The sequence below is a fragment of the Bos indicus x Bos taurus genome, chromosome 29, assembly GCF_003369695.1.
Source record: "Bos indicus x Bos taurus breed Angus x Brahman F1 hybrid chromosome 29, Bos_hybrid_MaternalHap_v2.0, whole genome shotgun sequence".
Classification (NCBI taxonomy): domain Eukaryota; kingdom Metazoa; phylum Chordata; class Mammalia; order Artiodactyla; family Bovidae; genus Bos; species Bos indicus x Bos taurus.
The window spans coordinates 42,549,262-42,567,326 of record NC_040104.1 but is presented as its reverse complement, the minus strand read 5'-3'; the positions used below and the strand labels follow the sequence as shown (position 1 = coordinate 42,567,326).

Below are 18,065 nucleotides of genomic sequence, written 5' to 3'. Positions count from 1 at the left end.
GGGACAGCTGGAGGACAGCAAAAGGAGCCGGCAGGGTCTGGGGCCGCGCCTCCCCCCCCACCTCGCCCCCACCCCCGCCCGGGGGAGAAGGGGCGCGCGGGCTCGGCTGGGAGAGCCGCGGCGGCCTCCGCGCCCGGCCCCAGAGCGCCGCGCACCGGGTGGGAGGGAGGCGAGCGCCAGGGAGCGGGGCGGGGAGCCCGGGGCGGCGGGGCGGGGCGCAGGGCGGGGCACGGGCTGGCGGCACGCGGCCACTGGAGAGGCGCGCCGTCCGTCGCGCGCCGGGCCCGCCCCCGCGAACCTCCAGTGCCGCCTCGGGCTCGGGCGGCGGAGTGGCGCGGTGGCGCGGAGTGCTCGCGGGCTCGGCGGAGGCGCTGAGCGGACGTGGCCGGCGCCGTACCGGGGCTCGCCGCCCGTAGCCCTGACCCCCGCAGGCCGTCCTTCGGCCCCGGCTCGCGGCGTCTAGTGCCCCCACGCAGTCGCGCGCAGCTGCGGGAGAACCGGCCGCTACTCCTCCGCCCCGTCGTAGTCGCCCTTGGCGCCTTATCGCCCTCTCCCCGGAGCCGGGAGCAGCGCGGGCGGCCGGCGGCCCCGTGCAAACTGGGGGTGTCTGCTGGAGCAGCCCCCCGCGCCGCCGCCGCCGCCGCCCCCGGCTCTGGCCATGGCCTGGCGGGGCGCAGGGCCGCGCGTCCTGGGGGGCCCCGGGGGCGTCGGGCTCAGTCCACGGCTGTTGCTGCTGCTGCTACTGCTCGTGGAGCCGGTGCGGGGCTTCGGGGACGAGGAGGAGAGGCGCTGCGACCCCATCCGCATCTCCATGTGCCAGAACTTGGGCTACAACGTGACCAAGATGCCCAACCTGGTGGGGCACGAGCTGCAGACGGACGCCGAGCTGCAGCTGACCACATTCACGCCGCTCATCCAGTACGGCTGCTCCAGCCAGCTGCAGGTGGGCGCCCCCTCCCTGGGCGGGACCCCTGGGGCAGGGGGACGCCTCCGAGCCCCGGATTCACTCCCCGGGGCCCTTGCCAGGTCGAGCCCCCTGTGCCCTTCCTAGGTCTCAAGGAATGATATCTATCCGGGAAAAGTGATTTCCATCCCCACCCCCACTTTGCTGTCCCTCCTCAGGGACTGGAGGCCAAAACGTTGTGTAAGTCATCTGGCCTGCGAAAGAACCCGCTCTGCACCCCGCCCTTCCGTCTTTCTCCTCTGCCCACCCGTGTCTGGCCAAGCCCCTAACCCCAGCGGAGCTGAGAGTTATCTTTGCCAAGGATTCTGGCCGCCGCTGCTCGGTGGGCGAGTCCTCCGCACGGCAGCCAGTTGCAGCTAAGACTTGGAAGGGAGTGATAAGGCGACAGGGAATTTCTGCTCCCTCGCCGACCTCCTTTCTCCCCCGTATTTTTTGGGTGTGTTATTAAATGCAACACCCCTGGCCCATTTTCTGCAGAATGGCCCCTCGCGGTGTCTTGCATGATTGTAGAGGTCATGTGCGAAGGAATGGTTGCGCTGTCTTGAGTTCCTTCTTATTCTCAGGGTTAAGGGCAGGTTTAGGACATGGAGGGGGAGAAGGCATCACTTGGGGAAGAGGCGATAGTAGGCTCAAGCTCCAGAAGGTAGCTTGTATATTGGAAGTTTTTTTTTTTCTTTTTTCCCAGTCATTAAAAATATTAAAGCTTATGTAGTCCTATAGAAAATGTTCTTCCTAACATAATAAGTGCAGAAAGAATTTGTATATACGAGTGATTATAATCTTACCACAACGACAAGTTCACTGAAAAAAAAAAGAACTGGAAGGAAACTTTTAAAAATGTTAACACTGGTTGTGTTTCTGTTGGAAAGGCTATGAGTGATTTTTAGAAATTTAGAAAAGAGAGAACTGGAGGGGTGGGGGAGGAGTGGAGAGGAATAGAGGATAGTTCTATAGTTATCCAGGCTGAAAGCTTTGGAAATCTGTGGTTCTGATTGTAACTTCTAAGAGATAAACAGGCAGGCAATTGACTTACTAGGTGGATGTTTTTACATAGGTCATTTGAAAAGTTGGATGGCGGTTTCAGAAGGATGGTTGGGATTAGACCTGTTGCTGGTGAAATGTCCCTGTGGAAGTGTCAGCATTTTAGAACTAGGTTATGAAAGCTTAGGACAATGATTCTCGAGCTCTCAGTTTGGAAACAACACATATCCTGACACCAGTGGCAATTTTGTTGGCAAAACAGCTTTTCAGGGATATATATTTTTAATTACACGTATCCTGGGGAGGCAGCCAAGCTGTTTTGAAGGACAGGACGAGATCCCTTTACATGCTGGAAAATAGTTACTTGTAACTCTAGACTTCATAGACAACATCTGTAAGGAGCCAAGCAGACTGTTTATCAATGCTGGAGGAATTGAGGACAGCAACTGGACTCTCCCCTGCTGGTATTGCAGTTTCAGGGACTGAACATTTGTATTTTCCTATTGTGCTTCATTATTATTCATTGAGGAAACCTGGCCAAACAAAGCCCCTGATACCCAGAGATTTCAACTTGCTTCCCATCCTTGGGTTTAACAGCGTCAATGAGGACATTTTCTGTTTCAATATGAGACTGGTTAAAAAATAATTTGGGGGAATAAAATAGAGGAAGGAGAGACTATTAACATGATAAAAGCCGGATCTCCTTTTTTTTGAATATTTAGTTTTATGGTAATAAAGAAATGGGGATAAAAATAAAGCACCCCATCATCCAGAGAACTGAGTCAGACTGATTAGTCTGTTCAGCTCTTTCATATAGTAGCTGAAAGGGGAGGGAGGCTCAAAGTCAGCTCTTTAAGGTTTATTTCCCTAAGTGTTGTGCAAAAGGGGATTATGTAATGCTTTGAGTCCCTTTTATCTATTTATTTATCTATGTTCTCCTGGAAAGGGTTTACTAGACCCAGAAGTAGAAAAAGGTGTAAGTGATGGATTATTAGGCAAGCTCATTTGAGGTCAGAGTCAACAGTCAGATACCCCTATAGACTGATTTAAAAGTAGATATGGACTCTGCCCAGAAGCAAGTCAGATTTGTGCAAGCCTTCGGTCAGACTTCCATGTCAACTGTCACTGTTTTCTTTGTTCGTTTCTTGACTTTTTTCCAGTTCTTCCTTTGTTCCGTGTATGTGCCCATGTGCACAGAGAAGGTCAACATCCCCATCGGGCCCTGCGGCGGGATGTGCCTTTCTGTCAAGAGACGCTGCGAGCCTGTGCTGAAGGAGTTTGGCTTTGCCTGGCCGGAGAGCCTAAACTGCAGCAAATTCCCGCCCCAGAACGACCACAACCACATGTGCATGGAAGGGCCAGGTGATGAGGAAGTGCCCTTGCCTCACAAAACCCCCATCCAGCCTGGGGAAGAGTGCCACTCCGTGGGAACCAACTCGGATCAGTACATCTGGGTGAAAAGGAGCCTGAACTGTGTTCTCAAGTGTGGCTACGACGCTGGCTTGTACAGCCGCTCGGCCAAGGAGTTCACCGACGTCTGGATGGCCGTGTGGGCCAGCCTGTGCTTCATCTCCACCGCCTTCACTGTGCTCACCTTCCTGATTGATTCTTCCAGGTTTTCCTACCCAGAGCGCCCCATCATCTTTCTCAGTATGTGCTATAATATTTATAGCATTGCTTATATTGTCAGGCTGACTGTAGGCCGGGAAAGGATATCCTGCGATTTTGAAGAGGCAGCAGAACCTGTTCTCATTCAAGAAGGCCTTAAGAACACAGGATGTGCAATCATTTTCTTGCTGATGTACTTTTTTGGAATGGCCAGTTCCATCTGGTGGGTTATTCTGACGCTCACTTGGTTTTTGGCAGCGGGACTCAAATGGGGTCATGAAGCCATCGAAATGCACAGCTCTTATTTCCACATCGCAGCCTGGGCCATCCCCGCGGTGAAAACCATTGTCATCTTGATTATGAGACTGGTGGACGCAGATGAGCTGACTGGCCTGTGCTACGTGGGGAACCAGAACCTGGATGCACTCACGGGCTTTGTGGTGGCCCCGCTGTTCACCTACCTGGTGATTGGGACTTTGTTCATTGCTGCGGGGTTGGTGGCCTTGTTCAAAATTCGGTCGAATCTTCAAAAGGATGGGACGAAGACAGACAAGTTGGAAAGGCTGATGGTGAAGATCGGGGTCTTCTCGGTCCTGTACACAGTGCCTGCAACCTGCGTGATTGCCTGTTATTTCTATGAAATCTCCAACTGGGCGCTTTTCCGGTATTCCGCAGATGACTCCAACATGGCAGTGGAAATGTTGAAAATCTTTATGTCTTTGCTGGTGGGCATCACTTCAGGCATGTGGATTTGGTCTGCCAAAACTCTGCACACGTGGCAGAAGTGTTCCAACAGATTGGTGAATTCTGGGAAGGTAAAGAGAGAGAAAAGAGGGAATGGCTGGGTGAAGCCTGGGAGAGGTAATGAGACTGTGGTATAAGGCTAGCCAGCCTCCATGCTTTCCAGGGGGAATGCCAGCATTGGGGTGCAAGTGCTACTAAAAAGCTTATGCAGTGAATCTCAGTTTGAACAAACTAGCAACACTTCAGTAACCCCCCCCAATAATCCACCACCGCTCTCCCCCCGCTGCCCATCTCCCCCCAGCATCATAAAACTAGTGATTTTGCTGCAGACTTTGGAATGATCCAAAATGGAAAAGCCAGTAAGAGGCTTTCAAAGCTGTGAAAAATCAAAACATTGATCACTTGAGCAGGTCGCAGCTTGGAGCGTGGAGGTCCTCCCGAGATTCCAGGAAGTCCAGGGGATGCTCCTTTTCCCTGCAGGGTGGGATTTGAGCTGTGAGTAGGCAACTTACAGGGAGAAAGATTAACTTTTTTTTAACCCTTTACAAGTTTTAAATACTAACTGGGTCTTTCAGACAGCAGAGCGATCTATAAACACTGGAAGCACTGGGTTCAGAGAAGTGTTACAAGAGTTTTATAGTTTGGCTGATCTAACATAAACATTTTCTGTGGTACACTGTCTGCTGTTTAGAACTTTGTGGATTGCTCTCCCAAGAGGTGGTGTCAGAATCTTTCAGTGCCTTTGTCATAAAACAGAATTGTTTGAACAAACAAAAGTACTGTACAAACACACATGAGGTATCCCGTGAATTTTTCTTCTCTCTCTCCCTCTTAAATTTCAACAGCTCCCTACTAGACCGCTGCTGTTTTTTCCATTTTACATTAATGACTCAAAATAGGTATTTTTATAGGAATGTTTGCACTGCAGCAGGTCTAATGAGGGGGGAAAGGAAGGGCGATTCACTTTCTTGACAATCACTTAATTCAGAGGAAAATGAGATCTACCAAGTCGACTTACCTTACCCACCCCAGAGACCGATTGCATTGAGCACCAGGGACTTAATATATTTTACTTTGTGTGATTGTATCTATGCAGACGCCAGTCTGGAAGAGCTAAAATGTTACGTTTCTTGGCAACTTTGCATTCACACAGATTAACTGTATAATTTGTGTGTGTCAATTACAATTAAAAGCACATTCTTGGACCATGACTTAATAGTTACTCAACTGAGTTTAAAACTATGGTCAGCTTGCATTCTCAGAATGATGGTGCCTTTTTTTTTCTCTTTAGCATAAGAATGTTATCAGAGTCTGGTCTACTTGGCGCAATGGAGACTTTTTCAATTTTGTAGAGGGAGCTAAGGACAACTAATCCAACTACTTTGGTGCATAATTGTTTCCTAGTAATTGGCAAGGGCTCCGTATAAGATTTCATTGGAGGCAGTGTGGCCTGGAGTATTTATATGGTGCTTAATGAATCTCCAGAATACCAGCCAGGAGCTTGATTGGTTTGTAGGGAATAAAGTGTAGACCATATGAAATGAACTGCAAACTCTTACAGCACAGGTCTTAATTGCATTTTGCAGGGGTATCCAGAGCTTTTAAAATGCATGCTTTATATTCCTTGCAAGAGGGTACCCCCTAGCAGCCTCTCAAAAGTTACAGTTCTTTTAAAGTTATAACTGGCCTTTCTCCTCAACCCCCTGAGGTCTTCTAATCACCAGATCTTTGGGACAGATTGATGTAACAGGTTGCTGTCCTTGAAGTTCATCTCGGTCTTTGCTTTAGCAACTTTGGGATGATTATTTATTTATCCCTGCCCCTCCCCCCCCCCTTTAAAACAGGTAGGAAAGCTCTTTTATCCCATTTCTTTGTGGAGAAATGTTTCTAGGGACTCAAAATTGCAAATAGGAGTTCAGATTCTGGAAATAAGCATGTCTTTGTTTGTTTGAGCTTCGTGCCCCTAGTTTGACATTTTCCTTTCTTCTCTCTCTGGTCTGGTGTGGTTCTCGAGCTGAGATGAAGATGTGCGTAAGGACTGTTGCCTGTTTTGGAAGGCAAAGTCTTGGGGTTTCGTGCACAGATGCTAAGTGGGCACTGGTGGCCCCCACTGTGTGTTCTGGGCCTGAGTACCTTGGCTGGACTCTGGGTCAGGGCTCCAGGAGCATGAGAAATGCTCCCCAGAAGGGCCAGTTGAACTCCATCTACGACTGCATCGCCCCTGAAACGTAGAATGTGAACTCCCTTTGCTGCTCGCAGATGGTTCCCATAGCTGGCCGGGGTCCTGGAGCATGCACCCAGGGCAAAGCCTGCCCTTACTCACGCTCCTCTCCAGTGTCTTGGGAGTTGCTCGGAGACTCTGGCCCAGGAAAGGGAAAAAGGACCGTGCAGGGGTTTGCAATGCAGTTCTCTTTGTAATGTTTCAGTGACTGGGTGACCGAGACAAGCATCCTAGCAGAGGGCCAGTTGTGGAGAGGGTGCTCCGTGTTTATGAATGATGAAATAGTGACAGTAAGGGTACTTGGGTGAACCTGGATGCCCAAGTTCTGGAGCTTTCTAGGTCTTAGAATGTCTCTTCCGTCAGTCTCTTGCCTTCTCAGGGGAAGTATATTTGATTGGAGCTGGCCATTGGCACACACTGACAATGTCACAGGCTTTTAGGTTGCTCCTTTCACATTCTAGACTTTGGAGGGTGTTTACGGTTTTAGGAAAGGAGCTTTGTGGCTGAAGAGTTAGTTATCAGTTACCTTGAAGTGAGTTATTGTCACCTCTTAAATTGATATTGGTTTGAAAAAAAAGTTAATTATCAGCACATTTATTGAATGCCAGCTGTGTGTCACACCCTGTGTTAGGCACCTTAAGGGACGTCAGGGAGGATCAACTCTGTTCCTCTAACCAATCCAACCTGGTTCTGCTGAACTTTGCCGTTGGTTTCAGAAGGAGCAGGGGCTGCTGAATTGCCACCTGTTTCACTGTCTCCATCCCATAAACCTCTTCCTGGGTCTTTCCAACTTTAACCCATCACTCAGCCCTTCCCGGGGTTCCTTGCAAATTGATGTGCAGGGGTTTTGCCAGAAAGCATCAATTCTGTTACAGGACAGTCTCTATGGAAACCTCCCCAGATGATCATGAACCTTGGCTCCATCTAATGTGGCTTCCGGGGCAGGTTGTTCAGGGCTCGGGGTTTTCTAGTGACTTGCGTGTGCACACTAGGTCGCTTCTGTCGTGTCTGACTCTTTGCGATTCTATGGGCTATAGCCCACTAGGCTCCTCTGTCCAGAAAGATTGTCCAGGCAAGAATACCGGAGTGGGTTGCCATGCCCTCATCCAGGAGATCTTCCCGACCCAGGGTTCAAACCCGAATCTCCTGCATTGGAGGCAGATTCTTTACCACTTAGCCACCTGGGAAACCAATCTAGTGACTCACACAGGTGAATTTGAGGACAGCAGCTTGCTAGGGAAAAGGTTAGGGTTCTTCCTCTTTCTCAGAAATCCAGGAGAAGTAGGTATATAATTGTAACTTCCTACAAAATCCCTTGGCCTCGAAAAGGCCCAAGGGCACCTCTGTCAGCTTCCTCTCTGGCAGGCTCCTTTCTCCTCCTCCGTAAGGGTTGCACCTCAGGGCAGAGGAACCTGGGCAGAGTGAAGCTGACCAGAACCTCCTGATGCAGTGCCTTGGTTGAGTCATATCCTTTTTCCTCTGTGGAGACCCGTTTCCTGATCCCTGAGACTGCTTCTGAACTGGTAGCTTGCTCAGGGACCTCAGCCAGGAGAAAGAGGGACACTCATTTATTTCCCCGAGATGCTCTCTGACTTTGCTTTCCCCTGGGCCTCTGTCTCCTGCGTCCCCCAAACCTGGACCCCAGGAAGCTTCTGTGTCTGGGTTCTGACACCACCAGCACCCCAGCTCTGTCCTCTCTGCCCTGCCCCACTCAGCCTCCTGACCACTGAATTCAGTGGGGGAACCCAGCTGAGACCTGAGGGTGTAAGGAGGGACCCCACAGCCTCAGCCCTGGAAGGCAGACTTAACTGGAGATTTCACCCAGGTGTGCACATGCCGGCTTCTGGCGAGGGGGCCACCGCCGCAGCCAGAAGAGGGCTGTAGAGTGCCCCCTGGAAGGAGCCCCAGAATCGATCTACGTCCTGAACTGCATTCCGTGATGGGGGAAGTTGGAGAGCATTGCTGTCCCAGCCAATTATGTCACGTCTTTGGACCCTCGACGATTCTTTTTGCCTCTTTACTGTACTTGGGCTCAGAGTCCCTGTCTGGGTTTGTATTACATCTGGATAGGGACCTAGGTTCTCATCTTTCTCCAGGGCCTAGGTCGTAGATCTTGGAAACTCCTTGCAGAGCATTTTGCTCCTACCAAGGATCAGATCCCAGAGGCTTAAATAATGGATTTTGCTGCGCTGTGGCCTCGGCAGAGCTGTCTGCTGCCACCTCTTGTCCTTGTGTGTGCGGTGATGCCCACTGGGCATTACCCGGAGGGAAGTGAACCCCGGAGCCCCCTTGCCTGCCCCAACAAGCCTCTACTCCGCGGTAAACCCACCTGCTGTTTCTGTTTCTGATTTACCTTATTTCCCTTCTTCTTTGCACCAGCAAATCCCCAGTATTCACCCAGGCAACTTGTCGAGGGCCTGCTTGGGGACCCATGAGCCATGTCCTCCAAGCTTACGGAGCTCCCTGATTGCCCACAGTATTCAGTATACGACCACTGTCATCCCAGCAGGCTTCCTTGGAGGCTGCAAGCGCCCCTGCCCCCCGGAACCTGGGTCCATCTGCCCTCCCACCATCCTGCCGAGGGCTCGGGCCAGCCTGGCTGGGGCCTTTGGGAAGGCAACGCTGATGTCTCTCCCAGTGGGGCATCTAGGTGGCCCTAAATTTCTTCCTACCTCACAGGGATGTCGTGAGACTTCAGATGAGAGGAGGACAAAGGTTCCTTGAGCTCTCGGTGGGAAAGGTGGAGTGAGTATCAGGTGTGATCTAGACAGAGATGAAATTCCGCCTGCTGGTGTGGCGGACAAGCTCTTGCTGTGTGGCCTTTCTCGGTCCCCCAAGCCACCCGCAGCCGCAGCCCCAGCCCCCTTGAGGCCAACCTGAGGGACTTTCAGATGTTCGACATTAGAGGTACCAGCAAACCCCTACGACGCGCCCTGAATGAATTGCTGAGCGTCAGAAGAAATGGACCCTGCTATCGAGGATGTACAAACGTATGTCTGCATTAATGTCTGTACTGTAAATTTCTAATTTATCACTGTACAAAAAAAAATAAACTTTGCTATTTAATTTTTGTATTAAAGGAAAATAAAGTTTTGTTTATTAGCTGGTGTGTAATTTGGCCTCTTCCTGCAGGTGTCTGAAAGCCCCTGGGAAGCACGCTTACCCAGAAGGGAGAAATAAAGAGCTGGGTTTGCAGGGCAGAGGCACAGCCTTGTCTTCTTTTTGCTGATGCAATTTTCCCCCGTGGGATTTCTGCTGGGTCAGCCAACCCTCTGAGGTCCAGGGTCAACAGAATCCATCACTGCTGTGGTCATTGGTAACTCTCAAGTGGTCACATGATGCTTCAGATGTGACTCAAGTTCTCAAGCTGTCACTCCACACCCCATTTTGGCATTTTCAATACACGTGACCATTTTTACACACCTTCTCAGTCCCTTTGGCTTAATGTTGCAGCCTGAAAAAAGTTTTCTTATTGCTAGAGTTCAGGCCACTCAAAAAGGGGAAAGGGAGCTTTTTTTTAACTCCAAATTTTTTGGGAAAAAAACAAAACCTTTTTTTTTTTTTTTTCTGGTTACACAATGGTTCTGTGTTGTGTAATTGACATGGGAGTATGTCACATCAGTCAGCCAGGAAAATGACTTCTTCAGCTAATTTTATAAGTTGGGTGGTCTGTGTCCCCATAGCCAGAAAAGTCATCAGACAAAGCAAATTCAAGGCCTTTGTCAGGACATTGCCATGGGAGCAAGCAATATTATGGACCACACAGGCACACAGGGGAGGGGAGTCATTGCCCTCGATTGGAGATGCTGTCGAGGTCCCAGAGGAGAACGTTGGTCCTTTCGGTTTACCTTTGAATTTCTTTCCACCCTTCGGTTTTACCTGAACACCACCCTGCTTTGCTGCGCATAGAAAACCCAGGGAGCAAGAATCTGCAATGCTCGTCTCCTTCACTGCAGATTGCTCTTGTACTTTTAAGTCCAACCGTACCTGAAGGGAGGCATGTAATTTAAATTCTCTTCCCTGGAAGACAGGCTGTGTGTCTCGTTTCATTACCTACTCATTATGTAGTTACGATGTTAGGGAAAAGTCAACACAATGTGGGGTGAATTCACAATAATCCCTTGCACTGGTACCAACCCTTTCTGGATAGAAAATGCTTTTATTTACATGATTTCATTTTACACTCATGTCACCTTGGAGGAAAGCAAGGTGGGTGGGCACTACCTCGCTAGAGATGAGAACGGAAACTTAGGACGAGGGACTTGCTGAGGGGGACCTCTGTAGGTGGGTAGCCTGTTGGCCAGCCAGGTTCTCTCCTGCTTAGCCCAGGGTCTTGTTTTCATTCTACTGGGTTGGCCAAAAAATTCTTCTGGGATTTCCCTATAGTGTGATGGGAACCCCGAACGAACTTTTTGGCCAACCTAATACAGTGAGTTGCAAGTTGAACCGTGTTTGCCCCAAAGATACACTGAAGACCTAACACTCTTTACCTATGAATGTGAATTTCCTTGGAAATAGGGTCTTTGCAGTTGTAACCAAAATCAGCTCATACTAGATGCATGCCTGCTTGTTAAGTCACTTTATTCATGGGCGACTCTTTGCAACCCCAGGGACTGCAGCCCGCCAGGCTCCTCTGTCCATGGAGTTTTCCAGGCAAGAATACTGGAGTGGGTTGCGATTTCCTCCTCCGGGGATCTTCCCAACCCAGGGATCGAACCCAGGTCTCCTGCTTCACAGGTGGGTTCTTAAGCACTGAGCCACCTGGGAAGCCCCGTTCCTCTGATGTCTTTACTGTAGATAGTTCACCGAGAACTGATAAATATTTTGGCAGGCAACTCAATAACGAGACCTGGCCATGAGCTTCTGTTGTTTAAGGATTATGTAGGTGATCACTCTTGTAAGTTTATCTGTAAGCTGGACACCTCTAGAATAAACCCCAGGATCCCGGACACTCAACCGACCTGAACCGGTCTTAGCCGCTCTCCCCATCCACCCGCCCCTGATGGGAGCTCCGTATGCAGGGCCAGGACCTTGGCTGGAATGTGGCCCAAGGGTTTTTAGCATTTCTGTCCTGAGAACTGATTTTTTCTCTTTCCCATTTTAGCTTTCACATGCAATCATAATTTTAAAGTTGACCAGACTCTTGACTAAAGAGGTCAGCCTTGGCCTCCTGTCTTCAGAGTTGCTGCAAACAGAAATAAACCACACTCTGAGAAGGGCGTTGCCCTCTGCTCGGTTTTCCTTCATGCAGCTGGGATGTAGGACTGGGAACATCTTGGCAAACTTTTTGAAAAGACTGGACCTGCAAAGATTTAGTCCAAAAAGTTTTCAAAACGGGACCTTGGTCCCACCCGAAATTCCAAGAGTCGGGAATTCTCCTTCTGAGCTTTTCCTTCTGTCTCATCCTTAAGGAGAAGAGAACCCAAGAAATCATCTGCTCTCAGGCAAAGGCTTCCAATTTCTCAAACTCCCTGGGAGAAAGAATAAAAAGTAAGGTTTATTACATTTCACATCAACTGGCTGATTTTCATCAGCTTCCCACATGGCTTCCCTTAAGCCCCCGATGTGGTTTTCACCCAAGAGCCTGATGAATCTCACGGATAACCCTCGTTATCAATGCCTATTTCTTTAAGAGATGAAATGATTGGTTATCTACCTTTTCCAGGATGCCGAAGGACTGCATCATTTCACTCGAGAGGAATTAAGTGTAGAGTGCAAAGCAGTGAGACAGGGTTGATAAGTCACAGAGGAAAACCCGTCCTAGTTCCGTCGCTTTCCATACACTGCCTTGCCTTTCGGTGGGTGTTTCCCTTCGTCTGCAAGGACTCTTCCCTCCTTCAACTAGGCTGTGTCTAGTCTTCCTTCGACACTGAGATCCTAGGTCACCTCTCCTGGGAAGACGTCCCTGACCTTCCAACTTGCCACTTCCTGCCTCCTTTGGCTTCTTCTTTTTAATATTCATTCATTTGGCTGCTCTGGGGTTTAGCTCCAGCACACAGGATCTTACGTTGCTGCACACAGAACTCAGTTGTGTCATGTGGGATCTAGTTCCCCAACCAGGGGTCGAACCTAGGCCCACCCGCATTGGGAAGGCGGAGTCTTAGCCGCTGGACCACCAGGGAAGTCCCACTTCTGTTGCTTCTTACCACCGGTAAGTTTAAGCCTCTGCGCTTTCAACTCTGGGAGCCTTGATTGTACTGTTTGTTATAGTCTGTTGATGTATCCATCTCTCCACCAGAATGAACAGCCCGATGATGACTCTGAGCACCCAAAGGTGCCCACCCGCGTGTCCTCAGGGCCTAGCAAGGGTTTCGGAAATATCTGCGGAGAGACTAAGGAAGGTAGGGTAGAAGAAGACGGTGTTTTATCTTGTTAGGTGGGGGCTTTGGTGACAGATGTGGCCAGCGTGGGAAAGAAAACCAAAGGTAACAAGAGGCATCACATAGGCGGAAGTTTCTGGAAAGAAGCTTGGGGGTAGTGGCAGAAAACCCTGCAGTCTTGGTTGTGACACTGGTCACCTACCCGCTGTGCTGCTTATTGTTGTCTTTCTTCCCTCTTCCCTGCCCCCCCCCCCCCCGCACCCCCATCCCCAACAAATATTTGCTGAGTGCCTACTGTATGCAGAATCCTGGGGTTGGCTGGGGAAGGAGAGAGGGAGTGATTGTCGAAAACCGCAAAGACAAGGTCCAACTCCGAGTCCAAGAGTACAGATGACGAAACAGAGAAAGAATCCATCTGTTATTAACAAGCTTAAAATTCCAAACCTGGAAAAACAAATCCTCTGTTGCTTAGTAAATATTTGTGGAGTAGCTGAACGAGGGTCCAGCCCCAAGATAACTAAGGCACAACCTTTTCCTTCCAGAAGTTCACGGCAACAAACCACATGCCCTCCGTACCTGGTAAAGGCTCCGGACCCACTAAGGGATCAGAGCTACTGTTCCTACTGTGTTCATTGTGTAATTTCTTCCTAATCTGAGTCCTGGGGCTTTGTTTGTTTAGTGTGGGTGCTGCAGCTTCTGAGGACTGAGTGCAACGGGAAAGCATTTTCTAAGCCATTGTCATCCCATTTGATCCCCTGAAGGACACCTCGGCCTCAACAGGTAAGTGCTTAGGGAGGGGGCAGGAAGCAGGCAGAGTCCAGGCACCCTGAATTCTCTAAAACTTGGTCTGCTCATCAAAACCACCCCCTGTTCAAACTGTAAAAAAACAGGGGACTTTCCTGGCAGTCCAGTGGTGAAGACTTCACCTTCCAGTTCACCATGCACAGGTTCGATTCCCGGTCAGGGAGCTACAATCCCACGTGCCTCAGGACCCCAAACGCCCCAAAATATAAAGCAGAAGCACAATTTAAGTGAATTCCATGAAGACTTTAAAAATGGTCCACATCAAAAAATCTTCCCCCCAAAATTGTAAAAAAATAAAAATAAAAACTCACAAGGTGGCATCAGAGGCATTTAGCCATCCGACCAGCTGCCTCCTCTGAACGTCTCCGCTGGCGCACGTGATTTATGATACCTGCACCCAGAAGGTGGTGTGTGTAGCTGTGTCTGCCTTGTGCCCTGTGGGATCCCTCTCTTGCTTCTCTCACGCCGTAGTTCTACGAATCCAGAGAGTCTGCTCTACAGAAATGAAGACAAGCACGCAGTCAACCGAGGTGCGGGCAGTGAGTGGTTCTGGAGCCCGAGATCCTGCGAGCGGGAGGGAGGGTGGACTCCGGCCGAGTTAGGAAAGGCCTCGGAGGCTGCGCCGTCTCCTCGCCGGGCACAGGGAGGTGGCGGGGGTCTGGGCGGGAGAGGGTGTCTCACGGAGCTCTCCCTGGCTGCCTCGGGGGGCCTCAGCTGGAAACAAGGCCAGGATGGGTGTGGGGGAGACGGGGCAGACAGACCAGTTTGAGAGACCGTGAAGGCCTCAACGAAGGGGGTAGCAGAGACTTGGAAAGGAGGGGGCGATTTTCAGAGAAACGGGCGACAGACTGCGTCCTCCTCGGCACAATTCAATGAGCCCAATCTGTGCTTTCTAAACGGCCTGTGCTCCAGAGGCCCAGAGCTCTCCGTTTGCTCCGGACACCTGATACGGCACACTCCCTACGTTGCAAGTCCCAGATAAATAATGACCGAAGGAATCACACCGGGGCTGCGGCCCGTGGCACCCCGGGGAGCTGGGGTTTCCCCGAGGAGACGACTCCCTCAGAGTCTGCAGGTCAGCGTGACACCATCCGTCGGGGGCTGGAAAGGCCAGGGGCCCTGGGGGGTGGGCACCGTGTTGAGCTGTTTATGTCGTCTTCAGCCGCCGCACTACCTCATTTGGACTCGGAGTTTGCTATCGAGACTATAGCTGCTCCAGATTGCATAGGAAAGACTTCACTTAGTATAAACACCAACTTAATCCCACTCACATTTTCCATCTAGATCTTGTTTCTTGACAGTGTTCTCTGCGGGCTACTGTGGTCAGTAAAAAAGAAGTCTGGACTGCCAGCCAGATCCACAGCAAAAGGTGTCATCAGCACACACCTTTCCCCTAGTCCTCTTCCTTTTAAATCAGAAATTCTGTATAACATTTTCCATCAGTGAAAGAGAGAACCACCACTTCCTAGCTTTCTCTCTCTCTCTCTTTTTTTTTTTTGGGTCCCTTTTTTTTTTTCCAAACAACAGACCTTCCTTTTGGATTTACATCAGCATTTAGCTAACTTCCTGAACACTTCACCCACTTCCTGAACTTATTCTGAGGAAGGAAAAACATCCTCCTTCAGAAATAAATGCAAATAATCACGGAGATTATTTTTATTAAATAAATAGTGTAAATGCAATGGAATTTCCTGTACAATGTACGTTTACTGTGGATATTTCAACAAGAATCTGTTTGTTGTGATCTCGTAGGAACCGTTTTATTTGCAGATAGTCTGAGGGATTATAACCGTTATGTAGCTACTCAAGAGATAAATTCTGAACATTTGCAATTTTTTTTTTTTCTGTTTGCTGTTGTTAAAAAGTTTTTGTTTTTTTTTAACTGAAAAATCTGAACACTAGGGGGAATGGTTTTCTTTAGGTCAGCAATTCTGAACCTTCGTTTCTTTTAAAACAGGGTTTTCATGACCCCTAGTGGTAAATAGGGGGAAGGACCGCTTTAAAGCTGAAGGTGAGTGGCACACACTGTCTCAGTGATCAGGGTTTTTTAGTTATGCATTTGGGAGAAAATGGGCTTCCCTGGTGGTTCAGACGGTAAAGAATCTGCTTGCAATGCAGGAGACCCTGGTTCCATCCCTGAGTTGGGAAGATTCCCCTGGACTCCAATATTCTTGCCTGGAGAATCCCATGGACAGAGCTCATGGGGTCCCAAAGAGTCGAACACTGAACGACAAATACTTTGGGAGAAAACACACCTGTTCCAAGCACTTCTTAATGCCCATACTGCCTAAGAACCCTGTGAAGTGATGATATGGAAATGGCAATCCTTAAATATTTCTGGTGATGTTCTGTTCTTTTGATTAATATTTCTTCAGAGCCAGCCCACTGCCTAGCCAGCCCACACCTAAACTGGTTCAGTTTAAGAATGAATGAAAAAATCTGAGACTTTGGAGAGAGAAGCACATCGATATATCAAGTCAGGATCAGGGTCTCTTCAATTTTTTTTTTTTAAATGAAGGCAGTCTCTCTGTATTGGTAAGAAGTTCGATTTGGTCATCTGGTTGTGGAGAAGAATGGTATTTTTCTGTTGAGTAAATCTCATGGACGCCTTAGAGATATGTTTTAGGCTGACTGTCCTGGTCTTTTTTGTTTTCATTTCTGGCTACACCACATGGCATGTGGGATCTTAGTTCCCCAACCAGGGATTGAACCCCAGGCCCCTTGCCTTGGAAGGGCAGTGTCTTAACCACTAGACCACCAGGGAAGTCCCCTTGCCCCTGTCTTTTACGAAGGGTTTACAGGGCCTTTCTTAATGTTCTCCAGTGTGTTGGGCAGCAGCTAATTTTTAGAGGAAGCGGTGATAAGAATCTGAGAAAGGCTTTTCGCCCCCGCGTTCCTTGCACCACCGTCCGGCAGAAGGCTGCCTGGGACAGATGGGTATCTAGCCTCCTCATGCCTTCCCCAGGAAGAGGCTCCCTCATCCATTACCCAGGCTGACATTCTTCCGCAGGTCCATCCAAGGCCTGCAGAGTCGGGCCCCTTCCCCTTTCCTCCAGCTCCACGTCCCGCCTCTTTCTCAGACTCCACGTGTGTTCTAACCAATTCCAACTCCCTTGTGTCTCACTCCTCTCTGCTTTGCACATGCAGGTCCCCTCAGCCAGGAGACCCTGTCCCTCCAAGGCTCTGGACTCACTGCTCAAGACCCCGTGTAAGCGTTCTCTCTCCCGGGAGCCTTGAATGATCCCTCCTGGCCGACCTTGTGCCCCTGTGTGTCACCTCTCAAACACCTATAATTGCATGTTATCTCACATTCCATTGTTTGCACACATGTCTCTCCTAGACATCTGTGATAGTCTCAAGGACAAGGACTGTCCTGGCGCCTAACTCCCTGGCTTGTCCAGGTGCCCTGCCAATGTTCACTGATGTCCTGACATCAGTGTCTGTAGGCTTAGACTGTTCCGCTGGGCTGCATGTTTTGATAGGAGAGGCCGGGGAGCGTGCAGCTAGTTCAAAAGTAGAGTTGACAGTCAAGAGAGCAGGTCTTTGAAAGTGTACAGAACCACTTATTATCTCAAATGGCCTCAAACTTCATCCCCTGAGGAATATGATGGTTTCACATAAATGATCTCTAAGTTTTTATCTGGGTGCATCACAGTTTCTATAACTGGAGGAGCTGTGATCTAAGCGTTTGTAAAACTCTGAGGTCAATGCAGGAAGTCTGTAACTGCATGAAAAATATATAATGTACACATGTGTCTTTGGGGAGCGAAATGGTCCAATCTTTCATAGGTGGGTGTATGATCACAAAAGATTGAATACCACTGATGAAGAATTGTTGCAAAAAGGATGCTCGTAATCTTTTATTGGCTCAGTAGGAGTTGACACCTTCTTGAGTGCTTCACAAGGGAAGCTTATAAACCAGCGATTCTGCAGCTTTTTTTCCACTGTCCTTCGTTAGGGCACCTACAGGTCTGGTCTACAATTTAAAAAGAGAGGTTAAGGGCTTTTGCCTGTGTTCCATTGGTGTTGAATTAGTGTCATCCTCCTTAGGTTCTAAAGGTATTGTGAAGGTATGATCAGAACCCTCGTTAACCCAAGATTATGCAGCATTCCCCACATAAAGAATTTTTCCTGCTCCAGGAAAGCTATCCCAGAGTGCTCACCAATCCTGCCCAGGTGGTCCAGGCTGAACCTTTTGTTCAGGTAACCTACATGTGAAGCATGACTATAAAATGTTCTGCCTCTGTGGGCTGGGCTTGCAAACTGCCAGGATGCTTTTGCTCCTGGATGGGAGATGCCACCTATTAAAGTGAATTGCGGTCGGGAGAGGCAGGCTTCATGTGTGTGTGAGCTGAGCAGTCATTCAGAGTCTCAGGCTTTAATGCTCTTGCTGTCTTGAGTGAAGTGAAAGTGAAAGTCGCTC

At 49.5% G+C, this 18,065-nt stretch overlaps 1 protein-coding gene and 1 long non-coding RNA gene across 2 annotated transcripts; both read left to right on the top strand.

The window, feature by feature from the left end:
* The first annotated feature begins 325 nt into the window (after nt 1-325).
* On the top strand, nt 326-9,267 carry FZD4 (frizzled class receptor 4). Its single transcript, XM_027531434.1, has 2 exons — nt 326-943; nt 3,106-9,267. The coding sequence occupies exons 1-2, from the start codon at nt 659-661 to the stop codon at nt 4,432-4,434; spliced, it is 1,614 nt and encodes a 537-aa protein (XP_027387235.1). The 5' UTR covers nt 326-658; the 3' UTR covers nt 4,435-9,267.
* Nucleotides 9,268-11,995: 2,728 nt separating this feature from the next.
* LOC113886316 lies at nt 11,996-13,966 on the top strand. Its single transcript, XR_003509410.1, has 3 exons — nt 11,996-12,669; nt 12,757-12,859; nt 13,518-13,966. It is a non-coding gene; the product is annotated as an uncharacterized LOC113886316 (long non-coding RNA).
* Nucleotides 13,967-18,065: the final 4,099 nt, after the last annotated feature.